Source organism: Rhinoderma darwinii, chromosome 2 (assembly GCF_050947455.1).
Source record: "Rhinoderma darwinii isolate aRhiDar2 chromosome 2, aRhiDar2.hap1, whole genome shotgun sequence".
Lineage (NCBI taxonomy): Eukaryota > Metazoa > Chordata > Amphibia > Anura > Rhinodermatidae > Rhinoderma > Rhinoderma darwinii.
The window spans coordinates 280559591-280580177 of record NC_134688.1 but is presented as its reverse complement, the minus strand read 5'-3'; the positions used below and the strand labels follow the sequence as shown (position 1 = coordinate 280580177).

Below are 20587 nucleotides of genomic sequence, written 5' to 3'. Positions count from 1 at the left end.
CCACTCTATTGGCCTCAAGGACGCTGCTCTCTCTTGGTTTTCCTCCTATCTCTCTGACCGCTCGTTCACTGTGTCATTTGCTGGTTCTCCTTCTTCTCCTCTACCCCTTGCTATCGGGGTTCTTCAGGGATCAGTCCTAGGTCCGCTCCTCTTCTCTCTCTACACAGCCCCTATTGGACAAATCATCAGCAGATTTGGCTTCCAGTACCATCTCTACACTGATGACATCCAATTATATGCCTCTTCCCGTGACATCACCCCTGCTCTAATACAAAACACCAGTGATTGTCTGTCCGCTGTCTCTAACATCATGTCCTCTCTCTATCTGAAACGGAATCTTTCTAAAACTCAGCTCCTTGTGTTCCCACCATCTACTAACCTCCCTAAACCTGATGTCTCCATCTCTGTGTGTGGCACTATCATAACTCCTAAGCAGCACGCCCGCTGTCTCTGTGTTATTTTTGACTCAGATCTTTCCTTTACTCCTCACATTTAATCACTTTCATTTTCACCTCAAAAACATCTCCAGAATCCGCCCTTTTCTTACGGAGGAAAACGCCAAAACTCTCATTGTTGCTCTGATTCACTCTCGTCTTGACTACTGTAACTCATTACTAGTTGGTCTTCCCCTCACTAAAGTCTCCCCTCTCCAATCTATCCTCAATGCAGCAGCCAGGCTCATATTTATGACCAACCGCTACACCAATGCCTCTAATCTTTGCCAGTCACTGCACTGATTGCCCATCCCCTTCAGAATAAAATTCAAACTTATTACTCTTACCCACAAAGCTCTCCACAGTGCTGCACCTCCTTACATCTGCCAACGACCTTAGATTAAAATCCTCCATAATCCGAACCTCCCACTCCCGTCTCCAAGATTTTTCTCGTGCTGAACCAGTCCTCTGGAATGTGCTACCCCAGACAATCAGATTAATTCCCAATATCCACAGTTTTAAACGTGCCCTGAAAACACATCTATTTAGACAGGCCTATAACATTCCCTAATCTGACTCCTTTCCATGGCCCTCCTTTTAGATTAGTCATCAGAATAAGATTCCCTCACACTCCTTCCATTCATGTCCGTCATACACGGATACAGGCTGGTGCAACTTTATGTTACCACCGCATGTATATAAAAATGGCCGGACCATTGTACAGAACAAACACTATTACACTTTGTGTCTCCCTTATGTCCTCATAGATTGTAAGCTCTTGCGAGCAGGGTCCTCACTCCTCTGGTTTGAATTGTAAATTAACTTTGTCACTATGTAATGTCTGATATTGTTTCTTTCATGTTCCCTCTAAATTGTAAAGTACTGTGTAATATGTTGGCGCTATATAAATAAATATTATTATTATTATTATTAATAATTGTATCACCACCTCTCCAATGGTTCACTAATTTGCAGATACGACTGTCTTTTTTAGTCCATAGGGATTTTTATCATGTTTCAAATGAAAATGTGCGGACACACTATGTCTGCTTTCCTTTACTTATGCTATTAATATGTTCATTAATGCAAGTTTTTTATTTGTGGCCAGTCCGGCCGACAAAGTGAAGCCCACATTCACATTGTAGCAGGTATACTACATTAGCACTATTGCAATTGACTAATTCTTTTTTTTATATATGTATGTATATATATATATATATATATATATATATATTTATTTTTTTTATTCTTTTTTTTTCTTTATCTGTCATTGGACCAAAAGATGTTCTGTTTTACATGGTTTTAGACATTTGTTTAAAACTTTTGTTTATACTTGTTTTATACGGATAGAACCCTTTTATACCATTAACTCCCCCTTTCCTTTCTTTAGAAAGCTAGTTACAACGCGATCTCTAATAGTTCCGGATTTCCTGTATATCACTTGCAACATTTTAGGAATAATTTTCGTTAAATTGTTAGCACCTTTTAGTATATGCCAGTGTTTCTTCAAATTTCTCTTCACCATAAAACCATCCCTAGAGAATTTTGTTATTATCAGTGGAGCTTTAAATTTCATTCCCAACAAAGCTTATTTTCCATTGATGAACAATCTACAATAAGTAAATTTTCTCAGCAAGCCTTTGTTTTAATAATTTATTCTGCTGAATAAAATCCTCATCAAGAGTACAATTCTTTCTTATTTTCAGCATCTGATTTTTAGGGATGTTTTGACTTACGATTTTCAAAAAATGTGATGCTCTTCACACCAAAACATATTTCAAGCAAACTGACCGAGACAGCTTCATAGATAATTATAGCTGTCATTATTATCCATGGATCAAAAACAACTATAAAAATCTAAAAATATTAATAGCCTTGGAAGTGGCGATACAATTAAAGTACTATCTCAGAAGGAAATATAATTCATTTATTTATATACAATGTTCCCAAAAGGCATGAACATTGAACCAGATTTAAATTGTTTATCTGTAAATAGATTTTACATTGTTTTGTATATTCATTTGATAATGTATTGAATATGTATGGCACTGCAAGTGTTAACCGGTGAATAGAGGCAGAGTTTGTTAATCTTTTTAATAATATAAAAATAACGGACAGATGACCTTTGATGAAGCCGTAATGGCAAAACTGGTCGGTCATCTGTGATATTTGACATACTTTTTAAGAATACCTATACTGTAAGTACAATAAAACATCAGAGGGAATACTCCTTTTTTAATCTGAATCCACACAGTCTTGCTTTTCTTCCATGACTCCTTTAAAGTTGCGTTTGAAAAGGTTGGAGGTTAAATTACCTGGATGTGTTGCGGCTACTGAGGAGGTTTAACTGTTACAGGTATACGTAGATACACCCTAGAGAGCTGGTGTCAGTGAGGAGGACGCTGTGTAAGAGTATTGGAAGAGTGTGGGAAAGTCCCCAAAAGGATGCTGTGCTGGGAGCGGTGAGCTCTATAAGAATTGACATTTTAATATTTTATTACAAGATTGTGCAGTACCTTATCTTGTTATTATCATCATCACTAAGGCCACATGCACACAAACATGCTTTTTCGGGCCGCAATTCCCCCGAAAATCCATGGGTGAATTGCTGCCCCATTCATTTCAATGGGCCCATGCACACGACCGTGGTTTCCACGGTCCGTGCATGGCCTAGGAGCCTGGTCCAGGCTCATAGAAAATGATGCACGCAGCCATGTGCACTACCCGCGATTTGCGGGTGGCTCGCGGGTGGCTCGCGGGTGACACTCCGCGGACGGCCGACCCTAAAATCACGGCCATGCACATGGCTACGGTCTTGTGCATGAGGCCTAACAGTATTACTGTGTAGGGATACATCCTGTTGACAAGGAATGAATAAAACACACAGTTGTCAATTAGGCCTGGGCTACACTGAGACTTTCTGTGGCAGTACTGATAGTTTTCAGCTATGCAGTGACAGCTGCAGTCCACAAGACAGCTGTAGCACTATAGTTAAAATCAGTTATTTGCATCACAAAAAGTCTCCATGTATGCCAGGCCTTATTCATACATTTCTAGGAGAAATAACAGAGGAACCTCACAACACTGAGTTCTAAATGAGGATGCTCCAAATTTGTTATTTCATGTGTAATACAAGAATTTACCATAACAGACATGACAGGAGAGGTGACATCTTCTTTATAAATCCAGTGACTCATAGGTGACATCTTCTCAAATTGTAGAAGTTCTCCTCCGTTTTCTACTCTATCCGGCCCAGACCGCTATGGTGACTACTCCTGATGATGCAGAGTTTGCTGCTGATACGTCTTTGGCTCCTTGCTTCTGAAGCTATCCCCATCCTCTGTAGCAATACAAATAAATTCAGACTGCTGACCAAACCCCTAAATTAATTCAAACCCCAGACCAGGCCCCTTTATAAGTTTTATAAAATCAATAAAAGTGCAAAATACAGTAAAAGTGTCATCTTTTGTACTCTACACAGTAATAGTGATGTTATCACCTTTGTTTTTCTACACAGCAATAATGACCCCTTTTGCACCCACAGAGTAATAATGTTTAACGTAGTGTCCCCAACAAAGTTATTATGCCCCCTTTGAGCCCTCTAGACAGTAATAATGCCTTCTTGACAGTAATACTGCCCCCTCTCTGCCCCAACATAGTAATATGACCCCCTTACTGCTACAATACAGTAATAATGCCCGCTAGAAAGTAATAATGGCCCTAGAAGGTAATAATGCCCCCTGTTTACTCCTAAAATGTAATAATGTCACCTGTGTGCCACTAAATTGTATAATGCCCCCAATAAGCATATTAACCTTTGTGCCCCCTGAACAGTAATAGTGCCTCTTTGTTCACCAGAAAAAAAATTATACTCGCCCAACCCGGCGATTCCACGATGAGCCGAGCCATGGCTAAGGCCTCTTCTGAACTGTTACAGCTTTATGCAGTGACCAGTGTCATAATCTCGCCAACTGTGCCAGAATACTGATGTCCTTTGTGCTGTTGTGGCGACTTGTAGGCTTGCAAAACAGAGAATATTATAGTAGGAAGCCTATGGCCTGAAGACGTGGATACAGTTGATACAGTTGAAGGTTGCGTTTGCCTGGCTATCTGGGCCTGTGTGGACAACTATTCAGCCTGGCCCGCTGGGAATCTACCCGGTTGGGCAATTTACCAGTCCATGCCTGGTGACATGCCTTGTTTCAGCGATATATAAGTACGCTAACTATAATATAGAAGTTAGTCTAACGTATAGACAAAGCACAGGGGCATAAAAGGCTACTGCTACAGCAAGACCAAAATTATATTCCTGTATATCAAATACAAAGGCATGGTTTCGGACTACAGTCTAACACCATGTATGAGAACGCTGAAAAATCATTTTATGTCTGGACTGTATGTGTAATTGTGTAACTATTAACACAATCATTATTCTACTTGTTTTTCCTTTATATTGTTTTTAGTTTCTTATTTTTCTATATTTCAGAATCGAGGAACTCTGGTTTTGCCGTTTTTGGCTTTACAGACTATGGATTTCATCCTGAGTTTTCTGATGTTTTTTATTCCTTGTAGTGAGATACCCTCAAGACAAGCAGTGTTTATACAAGACAACATAGTAAGTTAACTTTATTTATACCTACTGTGTGACTGTTAAGACTGGAATCATGCATGTAGTTTTCGTGGCAGTTTTTTATGTTTTTTTTTTTTGCCTAAGCCAGGAGTGGATCCAAAAACAAGGAACAGTTTAAAGAAAAGCCTTATAGTTCTCTTCCCTTTTGTATCCACTACTGTTTTTGGCTCAAAAAACTGCATCAAAAATTTACACGAAAACTGCATGTGTAATTCCAGCCTAAATAGGTTTTATGAATTCAAAAAGTCGTTTTTCTTTCTTCAAAAAATAATGCCACCCTTGTCAATGGGCTCTACCTGGTATTGACATTAGTTTATTTGTTCCAGACAATATCAAAGCTGGATAGTCAGTCATCAGAATGGAGATTTTTTCAGATGTGCCTTAGATTGATGATTACCTGTAGCTGTTATGTTGAATTTCCAACCTACTTAAACCGAAAGCCTGCAAACTACATCGTACGTAATGACCAACTATATTATTTGTATCATTATAAGCTCCAGTTTTATATTTTCTATGCTGTGCATCATTTCATATGTAGGCAAAATACAATGTTCGTTTATGTGAGTACCTTTGGTGTTTACGTTCAGCTAATCATATGGCCAGAAGTATACTGTATAACTGTATGCCTATACATTAGAATACATCTGTCATTGAGTGCAATGAAAACAAAAGCATACCATGTGTGTTCTTATATAGTATTGAAAACAACAGTTTCTGCAACATATCTGTGGCATATGAACATACCCTTGCAATTCAAATACTATAATGTTTTAGTAAAATACTGTATGACACCCTAAATATTAAAATATTCTTCAAATACAGTATAATATATGTCAATTAGTAAAATAAACTTTGTAATATAGCACTATAGTCCTTCATATTACCTCAATTAATGGCAACCACAAGTTTTCTATAAAACAGATTCTACCCATGTTGTTCTTCAAAGTAGATCTATCTATCATCTATCTATCTATCTATCTATCTATCTATCTATCTATCTATCTATCTATCTATCTATCTATCCATCTATATAGGGGCGTAGCTAGGGGGGGGCAGGCGGGGCATATGCCCCGTTCACAACTTAGAGATGGGTGCCAGCGCCACCTTCTCCTTCACTATAATTGTACCTGTGTCTATAGGACACAGGTACAATTAGAAGCAATGAATGACCAGGCACGTTCCGTGCCCAGCTATTCAGCGCTTTTGCATCGAGGAAGCGACTGGTACCTTTTGTACCAGTGAAGCTTCCATCGATGAAAGGCGCTGAGTGACAGGGAAAGTCATCCTGCCCAGCCAATCAGCGCCTTTCATAGACGCTGCGTTCAACCCCCATGGCTGCCAGATGGCGTAGGAGCGGGATTAAGGTGAGTTTAAATTGTTTTGTTTTTTTTAATTGTAATAAAAGTGTGTGGCATTATCTACAAGGGGGACTTTATCTACGGGGGGAGACTTTATCTATGGAGGGGGGATTTTGTCTACATGGGGGGGCCTTTATCTACGGGGGGGGACTTTGTCTACACGGGGGGGGGGGACTTTGTCTACATGAAGGGGGGCATTATCTACAAGGGGGACTTTATCTACGGGGGGACTTTATCTACGGGGAGGACTTTGTCTACACGGGGGGCCTTTATCTACGGGGGGGTGGACTTTATCTACAGGGGGACTTTGTCTACATGGTGGGGGCTTTATCTACAAGGGGGACTTTATCTACGGGGGCTTTATCTAAACGCGGGGGGCTTTATCTACGGAGGGGTGTTTATCTACGGGGGGGCTATCTATGGAGCACCATATACAGGGGTGGGCTATAGCTACAGGGGGGCTATATAGTATATAGCCCCCCTGTAGATATAGCCCCCTGTAGATATAGTCCCCCTGTAGATATAGTCCCCCTGTAGATATAGCCCCCCTGTAGATATAGCCCACCCCTGGATATAGCCCACCCCTGGATATAGCCCACCCCTGGATATAGCCCACCTGTAGATATAGCCCACCCCTGTAGATATAGCCCACCCCTGTAGATATAGCCCACCCCTGTAGATATAGCCCATCCCTGTAAATATAACCCACCCCTGTAGATATAGCTCACCCCTGTATATAGCCCACCCCTGTATATAGCCCACCCCTGTAGATATAGTCCCCCTGTAGATATAGTCCCCTTGTAGATATAGTCCCCCTGTAGATATAGCCCCCCTGTAGATATAGCCCACCCCTGTAGATATAGTCCCCCCTGTAGATATAGTCCCCCCTGTAGATATAACCCACCCCTGTATATAGTCCCCCTGTAGATATAGCCCACCCCTGTATATAGTATCCCACAAATGGCTCCCCCTATAGTGCTCCACAGAAAGCCCACCCCTGTATATAGCCCCCCTGTACATTTAGTCCACCCCTGTATATAGTGCTCCACAGATAGCGACTATCTAGTGGAGCACTATATACAGGGGTGGACTATATGTACAGGGGGGCTATATACAGGGGTGGGCTATCTGTGAAACACTATATACAGGGGTGGACTATATGTGGAGCACTATATACAGGGGTGGGCTATATCTACAGGGGGCTACATACAGGGTTGGGCTATCTGTGGAGCACTATATACAGGGGTAGGCTATATCTACAGGGGGGCTATATACAGGGGTGGGCGACCTGTGGAGCACTATATATAGGGGTGAGCTATAACTACAGGAGGGCTACATAGTATATAGCCCCCCTGTAGATATAGCCCCCCTGTAGATATAGTCCCCCTGTAGATATAGTCCCCCTGTAGATATAGCCCCCCTGTAGATATAGCCCACCCCTGGATATAGCCCACCCCTGGATATAGCCCACCCCTGGATATAGCCCACCTGTAGATATAGCCCACCCTTGTAGATATAGCCCACCCCTGTAGATATAGCCCACCCCTGTTCATATAGTCCCCCTGTAGATATAGTCCCCCTGTAGATATAGTCCCCCTGAAGATATAGTCCCCCTGTAGATATAGCCCACCCCTGTAGATATAGCCCACCCCTGTAGATATAGCCCATCTCTGTAAATATAGCCCACCCCTGTATATAGCCCACCCCTGTAGATATAGTCCCCCTGTAGATATAGTCCCCTTGTAGATATAGTACCCCTGTAGATATAGCCCCCCTGTAGATATAGCCCACCCCTGTAGATATAGTCCCCCCTGTAGATATAGTCCCCCCTGTAGATATAGTCCCCCCTGTAGATATAACCCACCCCTGTATATAGTCCTCCTGTAGATATAGCCCACCCCTGTATATAGTATCCCACAAATGGCTCCCCCTATAGAGCTCCACAGAAAACCCACCCCTGTATATAGCCCCCCTGTACATATAGTCCACCCCTGTATATAGTGCTCCACAGATAGCGACAATCTAGTGGAGCACTATATACAGGGGTAGGCTATATCTACAGGGGGGCTATATACAGGGGTGGGCTATATCAACAGGAGGGCTATATACAGGGGTGGGCGACCTGTAGAGCATTATATACAGGGGTGGGCTATATCTACAGTCGGCTAGGGTTGGGCTATACGTGGAGCACTATATACAGGGCTGGGCTATATCTACAGGGGGCTATATACAGGGGTGGGCTATCTGTAGAGCACTATAGGGGGAGTTATTTGTGGGATCCTATATACAGGGGTAGGCTCTATGGGGGCACTATCTACAGGGGGCTCTATGGCAGACACTATCTACAGGGGGCACAGTGTGTGTGTGTGTGTGTGTGTGTGTGTGTGTGTGTGTGTGTGTGTGTGTGTGTGTGTGTGGTACTATTATAATTAGAGGTGCTGTGTATGGCACTATTATATTTAGGGGCGTAGTGCGTGGTATAATGAGAACTTTATCTTTATTTATAGGTGCAGAAATGTTGGAAAATTGAGAAGCTGAAGACATCTGAGCGGCAAACTGCAGAAATGGGCTGTGACCGGGAGAAGTCATCATAGAGGTCTGGATCGGATGGAGAAAAAGAACTAGAATCTGAGACGTCACCGGTGAGTCACTTAATGTAAATGTTTATTCTGCCTCTAATCAGTACTGTAGTAACTGTATGTTCTGCAGTGAGATGATTATGATAGGATTTATTTCTTGTGAAACAGCAACTCCCAGCATATCCTTATCATTGTTCGGGCCATGCTGAGAGCTGTAGTTTTACGCCGTACACACCTATACAGCAGGGGTTGCACTAAATTGAGCTGTATTTGTGCTGGTGCTGTATATACAGTGAAGGAAATAAGTATTTGATCCCTTGCTGATTTTGTACGTTTGCCCACTGTCAAAGTCATGAACAGTCTAGAATTTTTAGGCTAGGTTCATTTTACCAGTAAGAGATAGATTATATATAAAAAAAAATACAGAAAATCACATAGTCAAAATTCTATATATTTATTTGCATTGTGCACAGAGAAATAAGTATTTGATCCCCTACCAACCATTAAGAGTTCAGCCTCCTCCAGACCAGTTACACGCTCCAAATCAACTTGGTGCCTGCATTAAAGACAGCTGTCTTAAATGGTCACCTGTATAAAAGACTCCTGTTCACAGACTCAATTAATCAGTCTGACTCTAACCTCTACAACATGGGCAAGACCAAAGAGCTTTCTAAGGATGTCAGGGACAAGATCATAGACCTGCACAAGGCTGGAATGGGCTACAAAACCATAAGTAAGACGCTGGGTGAGAAGGAGACAACTGTTGGTGCAATAGTAAGAAAATGGAAGACATACAAAATGACTGTCAATCGACATCGATCTGGGGCTCCATGCAAAATCTCACCTCGTGGGGTATCCTTGATACTGAGGAAGGTGAGAGCTCAGCCGAAAACTACACGGGGGGAACTTGTTAATGATCTCAAGGCAGCTGGGACCACAATCACCAAGAAAACCATTGGTAACACATTACGCCGTAATGGATTAAAATCCTGCAGTGCCCGCAAGGTCCCCCTGCTCAAGAAGGCACATGTACAGGCCCGTCTGAAGTTTGCAAATGAACATCTGGATGATTCTGAGAGTGATTGGGAGAAGGTGCTGTGGTCAGATGAGACTAAAATTGAGCTCTTTGGCATTAACTCAACTCGCCGTGTTTGGAGGAAGAGAAATGCTGCCTATGACCCAAAGAACACCGTCCCCACTGTCAAGCATGGAGGTGGAAACATTATGTTTTGGGGGTGTTTCTCTGCTAAGGGCACAGGACTACTTCACCGCATCAATGGGAGAATGGATGAAGCCATGTACCGTCAAATCCTGAGTGACAACCTCCATCCCTCCACCAGGGCATTAAAAATGGCTCGTGGCTGGGTCTTCCAGCACGACAATGACCCAAAACATACAGCCAAGGCAACAAAGGAGTGGCTCAAAAAGAAGCACATTAAGGTCATGGAGTGGCCTAGCCAGTCTCCAGACCTTAATCCCATCGAAAACTTATGGAGGGAGCTGAAGATCCGAGTTGCCAAGCGACAGCCTGTAAATCTTAATGATTTAGAGATGATCTGCAAAGAGGAGTGGGCCAAAATTCCATCTAACATGTGTGCAAAACTCATCATTCAACTACAAAAAACGTCTGACTGCTGTGCTTGCCAACAAGGGTTTTGCCACCAAGTATTAAGTCTTGTTTGCCAAGGGATCAAATACTTATTTCTCTGTGCACAATGCAAATAAATATATATAATTTTGACTATGTGATTTTCTGTTTTTTTTAAAATATAATCTATCTCTCACTGGTAAAATTAACCTAGCCTAAAAATTCTAGACTGTTCATGTCTTTGACAGTGGGCAAACTTACAAAATCAGCAAGGGATCAAATACTTATTTCCTTCACTGTATGTACTGAGCTTGGTTTTGGGGCTGTATTTATGTACTGAGCTTGGTTCTGGTGTTGTGTATAGAACTACAGTATATTGCTTGTAAAATGTACAAATGTTTTTATGCTCACGTTACATAAAAAGAAATGTGGAAAAGAAATGACACGTCGATTGGTAGAGAAAACAAACACGGTGAGGGGGAAGGAGATGTCGGGAAAGAGGTTGGGGGGGGGGGGGGCGCCAAACTGAATCTTTGCCCCGAGTGCTGGAGAACCTAGCTACGCCTCTGTATCTATCTATCTATCTATCTATCTATCTATCTATCTATCATAGAGTCTGACCCTGAATCAATCTAGTGGCCACAATAAAGGTTTTATTAAAATATATGAAAATACATTTTAAGATAAATTTGAAGGTTCACCTACAGCTCCATTGAAAACAACAAATAACGCATTTTGCTGTTCACGAGTTGTGCCAGATTAGACCCTGCAAGATTTATAAATTCAGCTCTGCTGCATCTTTAAGTTTATTATAGTCGAAATGCTCGGGTTCATGTGGTTTAGAAATGCTAAGCAAAAAGCAATAAAAAGGTAAAGATGATCTAGATTTGAACTCCATATTGCTACCAGAATAAATCAATATTCTGCTTCTTTAGAAGATGTGGTGAAAGTATGCACTTTATTATCTATCTTAAATCTGTGGGATTATAAAAAGCATTAGCAATTCTGTTTATGGGGTGAAATACTAATAAACTCTGCTCTTTATCTTAGACTTACTTTTCGGCGAGCATGTCTTCTGAGAAATACATCAAGAAAATGATCATCTTCTTAGTGCTCCATACTGCTGTGATCTTATATAAGGTAACATTTTCATTTCTCAATATACAGTTCTAAACATTACAGTGAGCTGTTTAATTAAACTGAGTAAGCGAGAGAAAGACGATTCAGCAATTCCGTGCAATGCAATTAGCAAGAGGAATATATACCATGTCCGCTCCATAAACTCCCTTACTTAGCGCCAGCAGAGCACAAGGAACTGGTAGAAATAAACAGGGCATAATGTCCAGCAATATCTTATTAAGAGGCCAAGAGTTCTCTGAAGACACTAAATCTCAGACTATTAATTCCACTTATCTGTAAATTCTTGCAACAACAAATCTGGAGGACTACAAATTAGATAAGCTAAAAATTCCACGGGTAACCAATGCTATATGATAATACTAATAATAAAGGGTAGTGAGATGTCTCAGTGGTTAACACTATTGCCTTGCAGCACTGGAGTCCTGGGTTAAAATCTGACTAAGGACAACATCTGCCTGGAGTTTGTATGTTCTTCCATATTTGCCTGGATTTCCTCTAGGTTCTCCAGTTTCTTCCGACACTTCAAAAACATACTAATATGGTTATAGGCTTCCTATGAAATTGGAGCTAGTGTGAATATGCTAAACCTGCCATAAACTCCTATAGGCCCATTAGATGAGTGTCCTGTTGGCATCCGGGCGGGTATACATGTTTGTTTACTGTATGGGAAAGCATTGCCTGCTGCACTTTCCTATATATAGGGCCACTGTAACTTGGGGGAATATTGATGATGTATACAGTGTCATGTTGGGCTTTGTGTTTGTCACATCCGTCAGGAGTATTTCCTAGCATATGCGCAAGGCATAAATGTGATGTGAGCTGAGCATAAATGTGATGTCTTACTACTTGTTTAAACAAGATACCATTACATTTACTTAAAATATATTTAGAAATGAAATTCCATGTTGGAATATTGGGATATCATTACATTTGCTTAAAAATATATTTAGAAATTAAATTCCATGTTGGAATATTGAAGAATTATAATTATAATATAATAATAAAATTATAACTGTTAGAAATTACAGATTTTTTTTTCATTATTCACATGTGACTAGAAAGCCTCATTTTCAAAGTATGTACTACAGTGTCATGTCTAAAGTTTGAAAATGGCCAAAATGAAAAGTTTTTGTAGTTTGAAAAAACAAAGGCTATAACATGCATTAGACTGTCAAGAAGCAACGGTGTCCATTACTTTCTTCAGAGAAGAGGGCAAACTGAATTAAAAGATGCCCAACTGATAATGTCAGGCTGTACCTAAATAACATTGTTATAGGCCACTTTTACTTGGCAATATTTTGATCAGTATTTTGCTTCAGTATTTGTAAGTTAATACTAGGAGTGGAACCTACTAAAAGTATAATGGAAAGATTTGTACCTTTTCTGTGTTATGGACCTACTCATGTTTTTGGCTTAAAAATACTAACCACAAGACTGGCATATAAAAGTGTCCATACAGCACTCAAATAATACTGCCAAAGCATACAGTCGACAGCTGGATACTGTTGGTATCCTGTGGTAAATTTCCATGTGTACAGTTGGGAGAGGTAAGGTTAAAGGCTATTTAATATTGGCCAATTATTGGGCAAACGAGTGTTCATATGAATGCTCATTCACAATCATTGCCCTGTGTAAATACCAAATTTTATCGTTGTCGGCAGCACATCTCCCTGTGTAAACAGGGAGATGTGCTGCCGACATGATGGAAATGCATGGGGAAGAGCAATTGTAGTATTGATCTCTGGTCCCCATACATAGCTCCTTGTGAAAGAAGCAATCGAGTGCCGATCAACGGCGCTCATTTTTACGGCCAATATTGGCCGGTGTAGAAGGATCCTAAGTTCCGTGATGCACTGTGAAATTTGGCGGCTAAATTCCATGGTTTCTATTGGGAATGTATGATTCCTTGATTTTTATAGTGTTCAGTGGGGAGGTGGAAGATTACATTTTTCTGTAGGACACATGGATCTTTAGCCAATTATGTTATCTAGCCTTGCAGGTACTTTAAGTATTTACAACTTGTTAAACATGAAATACAACACTAGGATCTGTACATGTTGTATAGATGGTGTCCATAGTGTTCTTCAATGCCATATGCTTATTATGCCCAGTATATAAAAGAAAAAAAATACAAAATCTGACATAATCAAGTTGCTGTCTGGCATAAAGTGTAATAACTAGGTGCTTGGCGGTTGTTAAACTGTCATAGTCGCTTAGCTGTTAAGTTGCGGCCACTACTGGGGAATTTTAGTATTACATTGTGGACCACTCACGTGAATAAATGTCCATATACAGTGGAGGAAATAAGTATTTCATCCCTTGCTGATTTTGTAAGTTTGCCCACTGTCAAAGTCATGAACAGTCTAGAATTTTTAGGCTAGGTTAATTTTACCAATGAGAGATAGATTATATATATTAAAAAAAAAAAGAAAATCACATTGTCAAAATTATATGTATTTATTTGCATTGTGCACAGAGAAATAAGTATTTGACCCCCTACCAACCATTAAGAGTTCAGCCTCCTCCAGACCAGTTACACGCTCCAAATCAACTTGGTGCCTGCATTAAAGACAGCTGTCTTAAATGGTCACCTGTATAAAAGACTCCTGTCCACAGACTCAATTAATCAGTCTGACTCTAACCTCTACAACATGGGCAAGACCAAAAGAGCTTTCTAAGGATGTCAGGGACAAGATCATAGACCTGCACAAGGCTGGAATGGGCTACAAAACCATAAGTAAGATGCTGGGTGAGAAGGAGACAACTGTTGGTGCAATAGTAAGAAAATGGAAAACATATAAAATGACTGTCAATCGACATCGATCTGGGGCTCCATGCAAAATTTCACCTCGTGGGGTATCCTTGATCCTGAGGAAGGTGAGAGCTCAGCTGAAAACTACACGGGGGGAACTTGTTAATGATCTCAAGGCAGCTGGGACCACAGTCACCAAGAAAACCATTGGTAACACATTACGCCGTAATGGATTAAAATCCTGCAGTGCCCGCAAGGTCCCCCTGCTCAAGAAGGCACATGTACAGGCCCGTCTGAAGTTTGCAAATGAACATCTGGATGATTCTGAGAGTGATTGGGAGAAGGTGCTGTGGTCAGATGAGACTAAAATTGAGCTCTTTGGCATTAACTCAACTCGCCGTGTTTGGAGGAAGAGAAATGCTGCCTATGACCCAAAGAACACCGTCCCCACTGTCAAGCATGGAGGTGGAAACATTATGTTTTGGGGGTGTTTCTCTGCTAAGGGCACAGGACTACTTCACCGCATCAATGGGAGAATGGATGGAGCCATGTACCGTCAAATCCTGAGTGACAACCTCCTTCCCTCCACCAGGACATTAAAAATGGCTCGTGGCTGGGTCTTCCAGCATGACAATTACCCGAAACATACAGCCAAGGCAACAAAGGAGTGGCTCAAAAAGAAGCACATTAAGGTCATGGAGTGGCCTAGCCAGTCTCCAGACCTTAATCCCATCGAAAACTTATGGAGGGAGCTGAAGATCCGAGTTGCCAAGCGACAGCCTCGAAATCTTAATGATTTACAGATGATCTGCAAAGAGGAGTGGGCCAAAATTCCATCTAACATGTGTGCAAACCTCATCATCAACTACTAAAAATGTCTGACTGCTGTGCTTGCCAACAAGGGTTTTGCCACCAAGTATTAAGTCTTGTTTGCCAAAGGGATCAAATACTTATTTCTCTGTGCACAATGCAAATAAATATATATAATTTTGACAATGTGATTTTTTTTTTTTTTTTTTTATATAATCTATCTCTCACTGGTAAAATTAACCTAGCCTAAAAATTCTAGACTGTTCATGTCTTTGACAGTGGGCAAACGTACAAAATCAGCAAGGGATCAAATACTTATTTCCTTCACTGTAATGCATGTATGGGCCATGTCCACCAGAGCAGAAGTTGCTGATACTTAGACCCCCTCTATGACGTCCATATACCTTTATAAGGCATATGGAAAAGAAGTTGTCTTTGTGAAACAACCTCTTTAAAATAAAGTTGCTGCATAATGACTTCCCTCTCTACTAGAATTCAATGTCACAAGTTTAGTTTTAAATAACATTCAGAAAGGGGTCTAAACTGTTTGTTGGATTATAGATAAAGAGCTTGTCCATTCAATAGACCTGTGATTGACAGTGAAATAAATGCTGATGCTGCTATTTCTAATGACTGACAACAAAAATGACAAAATATTTGCTTAACCACATAAGATAATTCAGTGTGTTCTGCACATAGAGTTTTCTGTTCTGAAAATTATTTATTGGGTCAAATAAACGACCTACTTTTAATTGGATGAGAAACTTGTTTACAGGCAAAGTAACACAAATCTTCCATTTTTGTTGCTGTGTCAGTCAACAGTGAATCCAGTAGTGTCTTTGTTACCATTCATAAATGGGATTAGGGTTCATATCCTGTGTATACTTTGTTTTTATGATATTACGGAGTATAACAGTACACAGCCTCTAAAGAAAATATTCATGGTTTAGGGTTTTTTCGATTTGATTAATTCTTATTATTAATAATAATAATAATAATAATTCCGTTTGTATGGTGGTTTTAGCCTTATTCAGTTGTCTCAATATCTCCAGTGTAATTTACCATGAAAAATCTGATTATTTATGATATGAGTCAATATGTCTGCATCTATGTTCTCATATAGGATATACATAAAATAAAATGTTTGTAAAAATAAAATAATCTATAACATGCATTAATATATTAATGAATAATTCAATGTTTTATCTAAAGGCACTTATGATATGGAGTGTCTGGAAAGTCTTCGAGGGTTCAAATTATTCAGCAAAGAATGAAGGAAAAAACAAGCATCTGAAAGAAATCTCAAAGGTAATGTCCACTAAACCTATCCCCAGGAACTTTAAAACTGTTAATAAATAAATGCAATCATAAAGTTAAAAGTACAGTACTGATACAACAAGTAGAGCTTAACAAAAAATGGTTGCACCAAGGATGGCTTTAGATAATGTCAATGTTTATATCTTTTCATATGTTCATAAAAATAATTCATCTTGATAGGGTCTGATAGGGTATAGTAGGGTCTTTGGCAGCTCCACAGGGGCTGGAGATGTCCCTCAACCCACTCGTCGCCATAGAAGCATACGTACCACCGTTTAAATGTCAGCACCGCACTTTGCATTTACGACGTTAACATTGACATTACATCATCTTCAGGTATTTGACTGTTGATGGCACATGCATAAGAAACTTAATCTGCAGGTGCCACCCACAAACAAATAAATGCATATATGTGTGGCATGTGTGTATATACACTGTTCAGCCATAACATTAAACCATTAAAACCACCTGCCTAAGATTGTGTAGGTCCCCCTTGTGCCACCAAAAGAGCCACCCGTCGATACATGGGCTCCACAAGTCGTCTAAAGGTGAGCTGTGATATCTGGCATCAAGACGTCAGCAGCAGATTCTTTAAGTCCTGTAAGTTTTGAGGTAGGGCCTCAATAGATCGGACTTTCTTTTTTGCACCACATCCCACAGATGCCCGATTGCCCTGAGATCTAAGGAGTTTGGAGGCCAAGTCAACAAGGCCAAATTAAAAACATTCTATGTTATTATGGGTACAGCTCCTAAGGAGTCCTATGTGTTTCTATTATTGACAACCCCTGTATCACCTGATAATGCAGTCATGTGTTACTTACTTCTATCTGCCCCTCTCCTAATGTCTGTAAGATAGCAAGAAGAAGAGGACAAGTTGAAGAGAATAACATACGGCCGTGTAATCTGAGAGCACGCATATTTTTTGTAGTCGGTTTCTATGGAGACACATAGGTCTGCATAGGACCTGTTTACATAAAATTGTGGTAAAGTTAATTGGATCAATTTGTAAAGTTGCTTCATTTTTTTTCATTTAGATACACTGGAGAAACAAAAATGCTTTGCAAAAGTGCATTTAACATTAGTACAGGGTCTTGGCTAGATGACCCCCCTTTTCTCCTCAAGTTCCTTCACACGGTTCATGTAAATAATCCAGGCAGTTAAGAAGGCAATACACATTATGTAACTTGTTAACAAAATGATCAAAAAGAAAGTTGATAATTATTATTATCATTATTATTATGTCTATGTGGCTCCTCATTTTGAGGACTTTTTGTATATAAACTATCCAGCAAGCAAGGCCTAAGAAAAATCTATAATGTAGAGTAAAACGGAAAAGGTCATGAACATCTAGAAAAAAATATTCTTTATCATGATATATTTCTTTACAGTATATTTTATTTACAAGATACTTATATTATTTGTTCTTATCCTTGTATATAAACTATTTGTTGTGTTTTACAGACAGCACTGCCATCCTACAAGGAGGCTGCTAAAATGAAATTCAAAGATTTACCCCCTCCATACTCCACTGTTTAAAGCACAGATCTACAAAAAAAAGTACTGCTTCTTCGTTAAAAGCTTCCTTTCATCCTATACTTGATACATAGAGAAAGGACTAGTGCAATTCCTCACCCACTGAAAGCAAAAAAGAGAGCAAGAACATTTGAAAACTTTCTTTAACCACTTAAGGGCCGAGACAATTTTTGCCTAAAGGACCACTCCTCTTATTCCGTCAGGCACAACTTTTTATTATTAATGTCTATTAAGCTGTTTAAGGCCTGGTTTTTGCATTACCAGTTGTAGATAATTTTTTTTTACAAATAATTTTAGGGTACATAAAAGTTAACTTAAAATTTATTTTAATAAATGTACTATGGATATAATGAATGAAAAAAGCAATTCCACCATAGTTCTTTTAATTTTTTTCCCCTGTTTACCTTAGCTAATTTAAAAGATAACTTTACTCTACAGGTCATTTTGAGTATGGGAATACCCAATATGTATATGTCTCTTACTGTTTATTAATTTTTATTCAATAAAAAATAATTATTTTATAAAACAATCTTGTTTATTTTATTTATTTCCTTTGGGTAATTATTTTTTTAAATAGTAAACTTTATTTGTTTTGATTTTTTTTAAATCCCATTAGGGGACTTTTTGAACATTATTTTAAAACTGTATTGTAATGTCATATGTCCCTATGACATTGTATTACAGCCCATTCATATAAAATGCACAGAAATAGACCTAAGGTGTTACATAAAATACTGAAATAAACGCACTGAAGTTTATGGAGAAATGGAAAATGGATTAGATCTCAAGAAAAAGTGATAACATGAAAGGAATATTATCAACTTATCAACAAGTGATGGTAATCAACATGCAATCAAAAAAACTTAGGCTTCGTTCACATCTGTGCTAGGGCTCCGTTCCGACGTTCCGTCTGAGCTTTCCGTCAGAACGGAGCCCTGACTGTCGTTTTGACAGAAATGAATAGCATAGTCGACTACGATATTGATTCAGTCAAAATGAGGGAACCCTTGCACAATGGGAAACAAACAGAAACCATTGGCACCGGATACGTCACCATTGAAATGGTGATGGAAACGGAAACCTATGGTTTCCGTTTGTGTCTGTCAGGGCTCCGTTCGAACTAAAAGCTCCGATGGAACATCGGAACGGAGCCCTAGCGCAGATGTGAACGAAGCCTTAATTACACTTTTAGTTTCATGTGAAATTATGTAGGGAGTATTTCACATAACCCTGTGATGGTCATATTTAACTGGCAAAGATGCAAAGCTCATTATAAATGAGAGCCCTAAGCTACTTACTGAAGTTTTCAGTCTCCTGATGTAAACAAGCATTTTGCTGTTCAATGGCAGCATGCAGAGATCTTGAAAATAATAAGAAATTGAACAACAACAAAAAGTCGCTTGGAAGTTGCACAACTTTTCATTATACATTGATTAAGCATAATTTACATAAAAACAGAAAACACCTTTAATTTTAAGCAATTAGAGTGTCTGACTATATCACAATTTTTTGATTATTGACATGAACTCAACCAGCTTTACATCTGATAATATTAACACATTTTTTAAATAAAAAAAAATAATGCTTGAAAGTAGGAATTTTTGAAACAATAGTTTTTTTAAGTTACAGATCTGCACCAAAAACTGCATCAAGATTGCAATACCTTAAAAAGTTTCTCTTATTTTCATTCTGACAGTTATCTTGGGTGCCAGGCTATAATTAAACTAACATAGGAAATGTATTCTCATATGATTGGGACACATGGGCAAATAACTCTTTAGAATGAATTCTAAATAAGTTAAAGGCAAAGTATAATCAGAACGTGACATATTACATAAATCAGCTTTTAATTTTTTGTAATTTTTGTTAATATTCACATAAAAAAAATATAGGTATATTTTAGTATTATGCACACTGGCCACTATAACAGTCACAATAGTCTGATGCTTCCTGATTTCTATAGTCCACTTAACTTGTCAGCTTTTCTGTATAGACAGATATGGGATGAGCAGAGTAAAGGCCCTTTTACACCGGCCGATAAGTGGCTGGTGCAGCCGAGCGCCGATCAACGAGACATGGTTGATCGGCACTCGTTTGCTCCTGTCACATGGAGCTATGAATGATGATGAGCGGTCGTTACTCCGATCGCTCGTCCCCATCTATTATTATCATGTCGGCAGCGCGTCTCCCTGTTTACACAGGCAGATGTGTTGCCGACAACGATAATATTTAACTTAACTTAAGTATTCAATATAACAACAAAAACAGAAAAAGAAGAAAGAGACATTTGCAGTATATAATCCATTTAAAAAAAACAGTTCCATACATTGTCAACAAGTTAGTGTAAAACTTAATGAATTACAGTACAAATGCAACAGAAATAACAAACAAACAAGTGTCAGCTTCTTCGACTATAGCGTAGTAAATTTAACGAAGACCACCGTCT

The 20587-nt window shown here is 39.4% G+C and overlaps 1 protein-coding gene across 1 annotated transcript in view; it reads left to right on the top strand.

Annotated features, from left to right (window-relative positions):
- The window catches only part of LAPTM5 (lysosomal protein transmembrane 5), a 58311-nt gene extending 39811 nt beyond the window's left edge, over positions 1–18500 (top strand). Inside the window, exons 4-8 of the mRNA XM_075850552.1 lie at positions 4921–5049; positions 5391–5519; positions 11640–11729; positions 16504–16599; positions 18070–18500. Coding sequence (XP_075706667.1) covers positions 4921–5049; positions 5391–5519; positions 11640–11729; positions 16504–16599; positions 18070–18144 — 519 coding nt within the window. The 3' untranslated portion in view covers positions 18145–18500. The remainder of the gene's footprint in view (positions 1–4920; positions 5050–5390; positions 5520–11639; positions 11730–16503; positions 16600–18069) is intronic.
- Positions 18501–20587: the final 2087 nt, after the last annotated feature.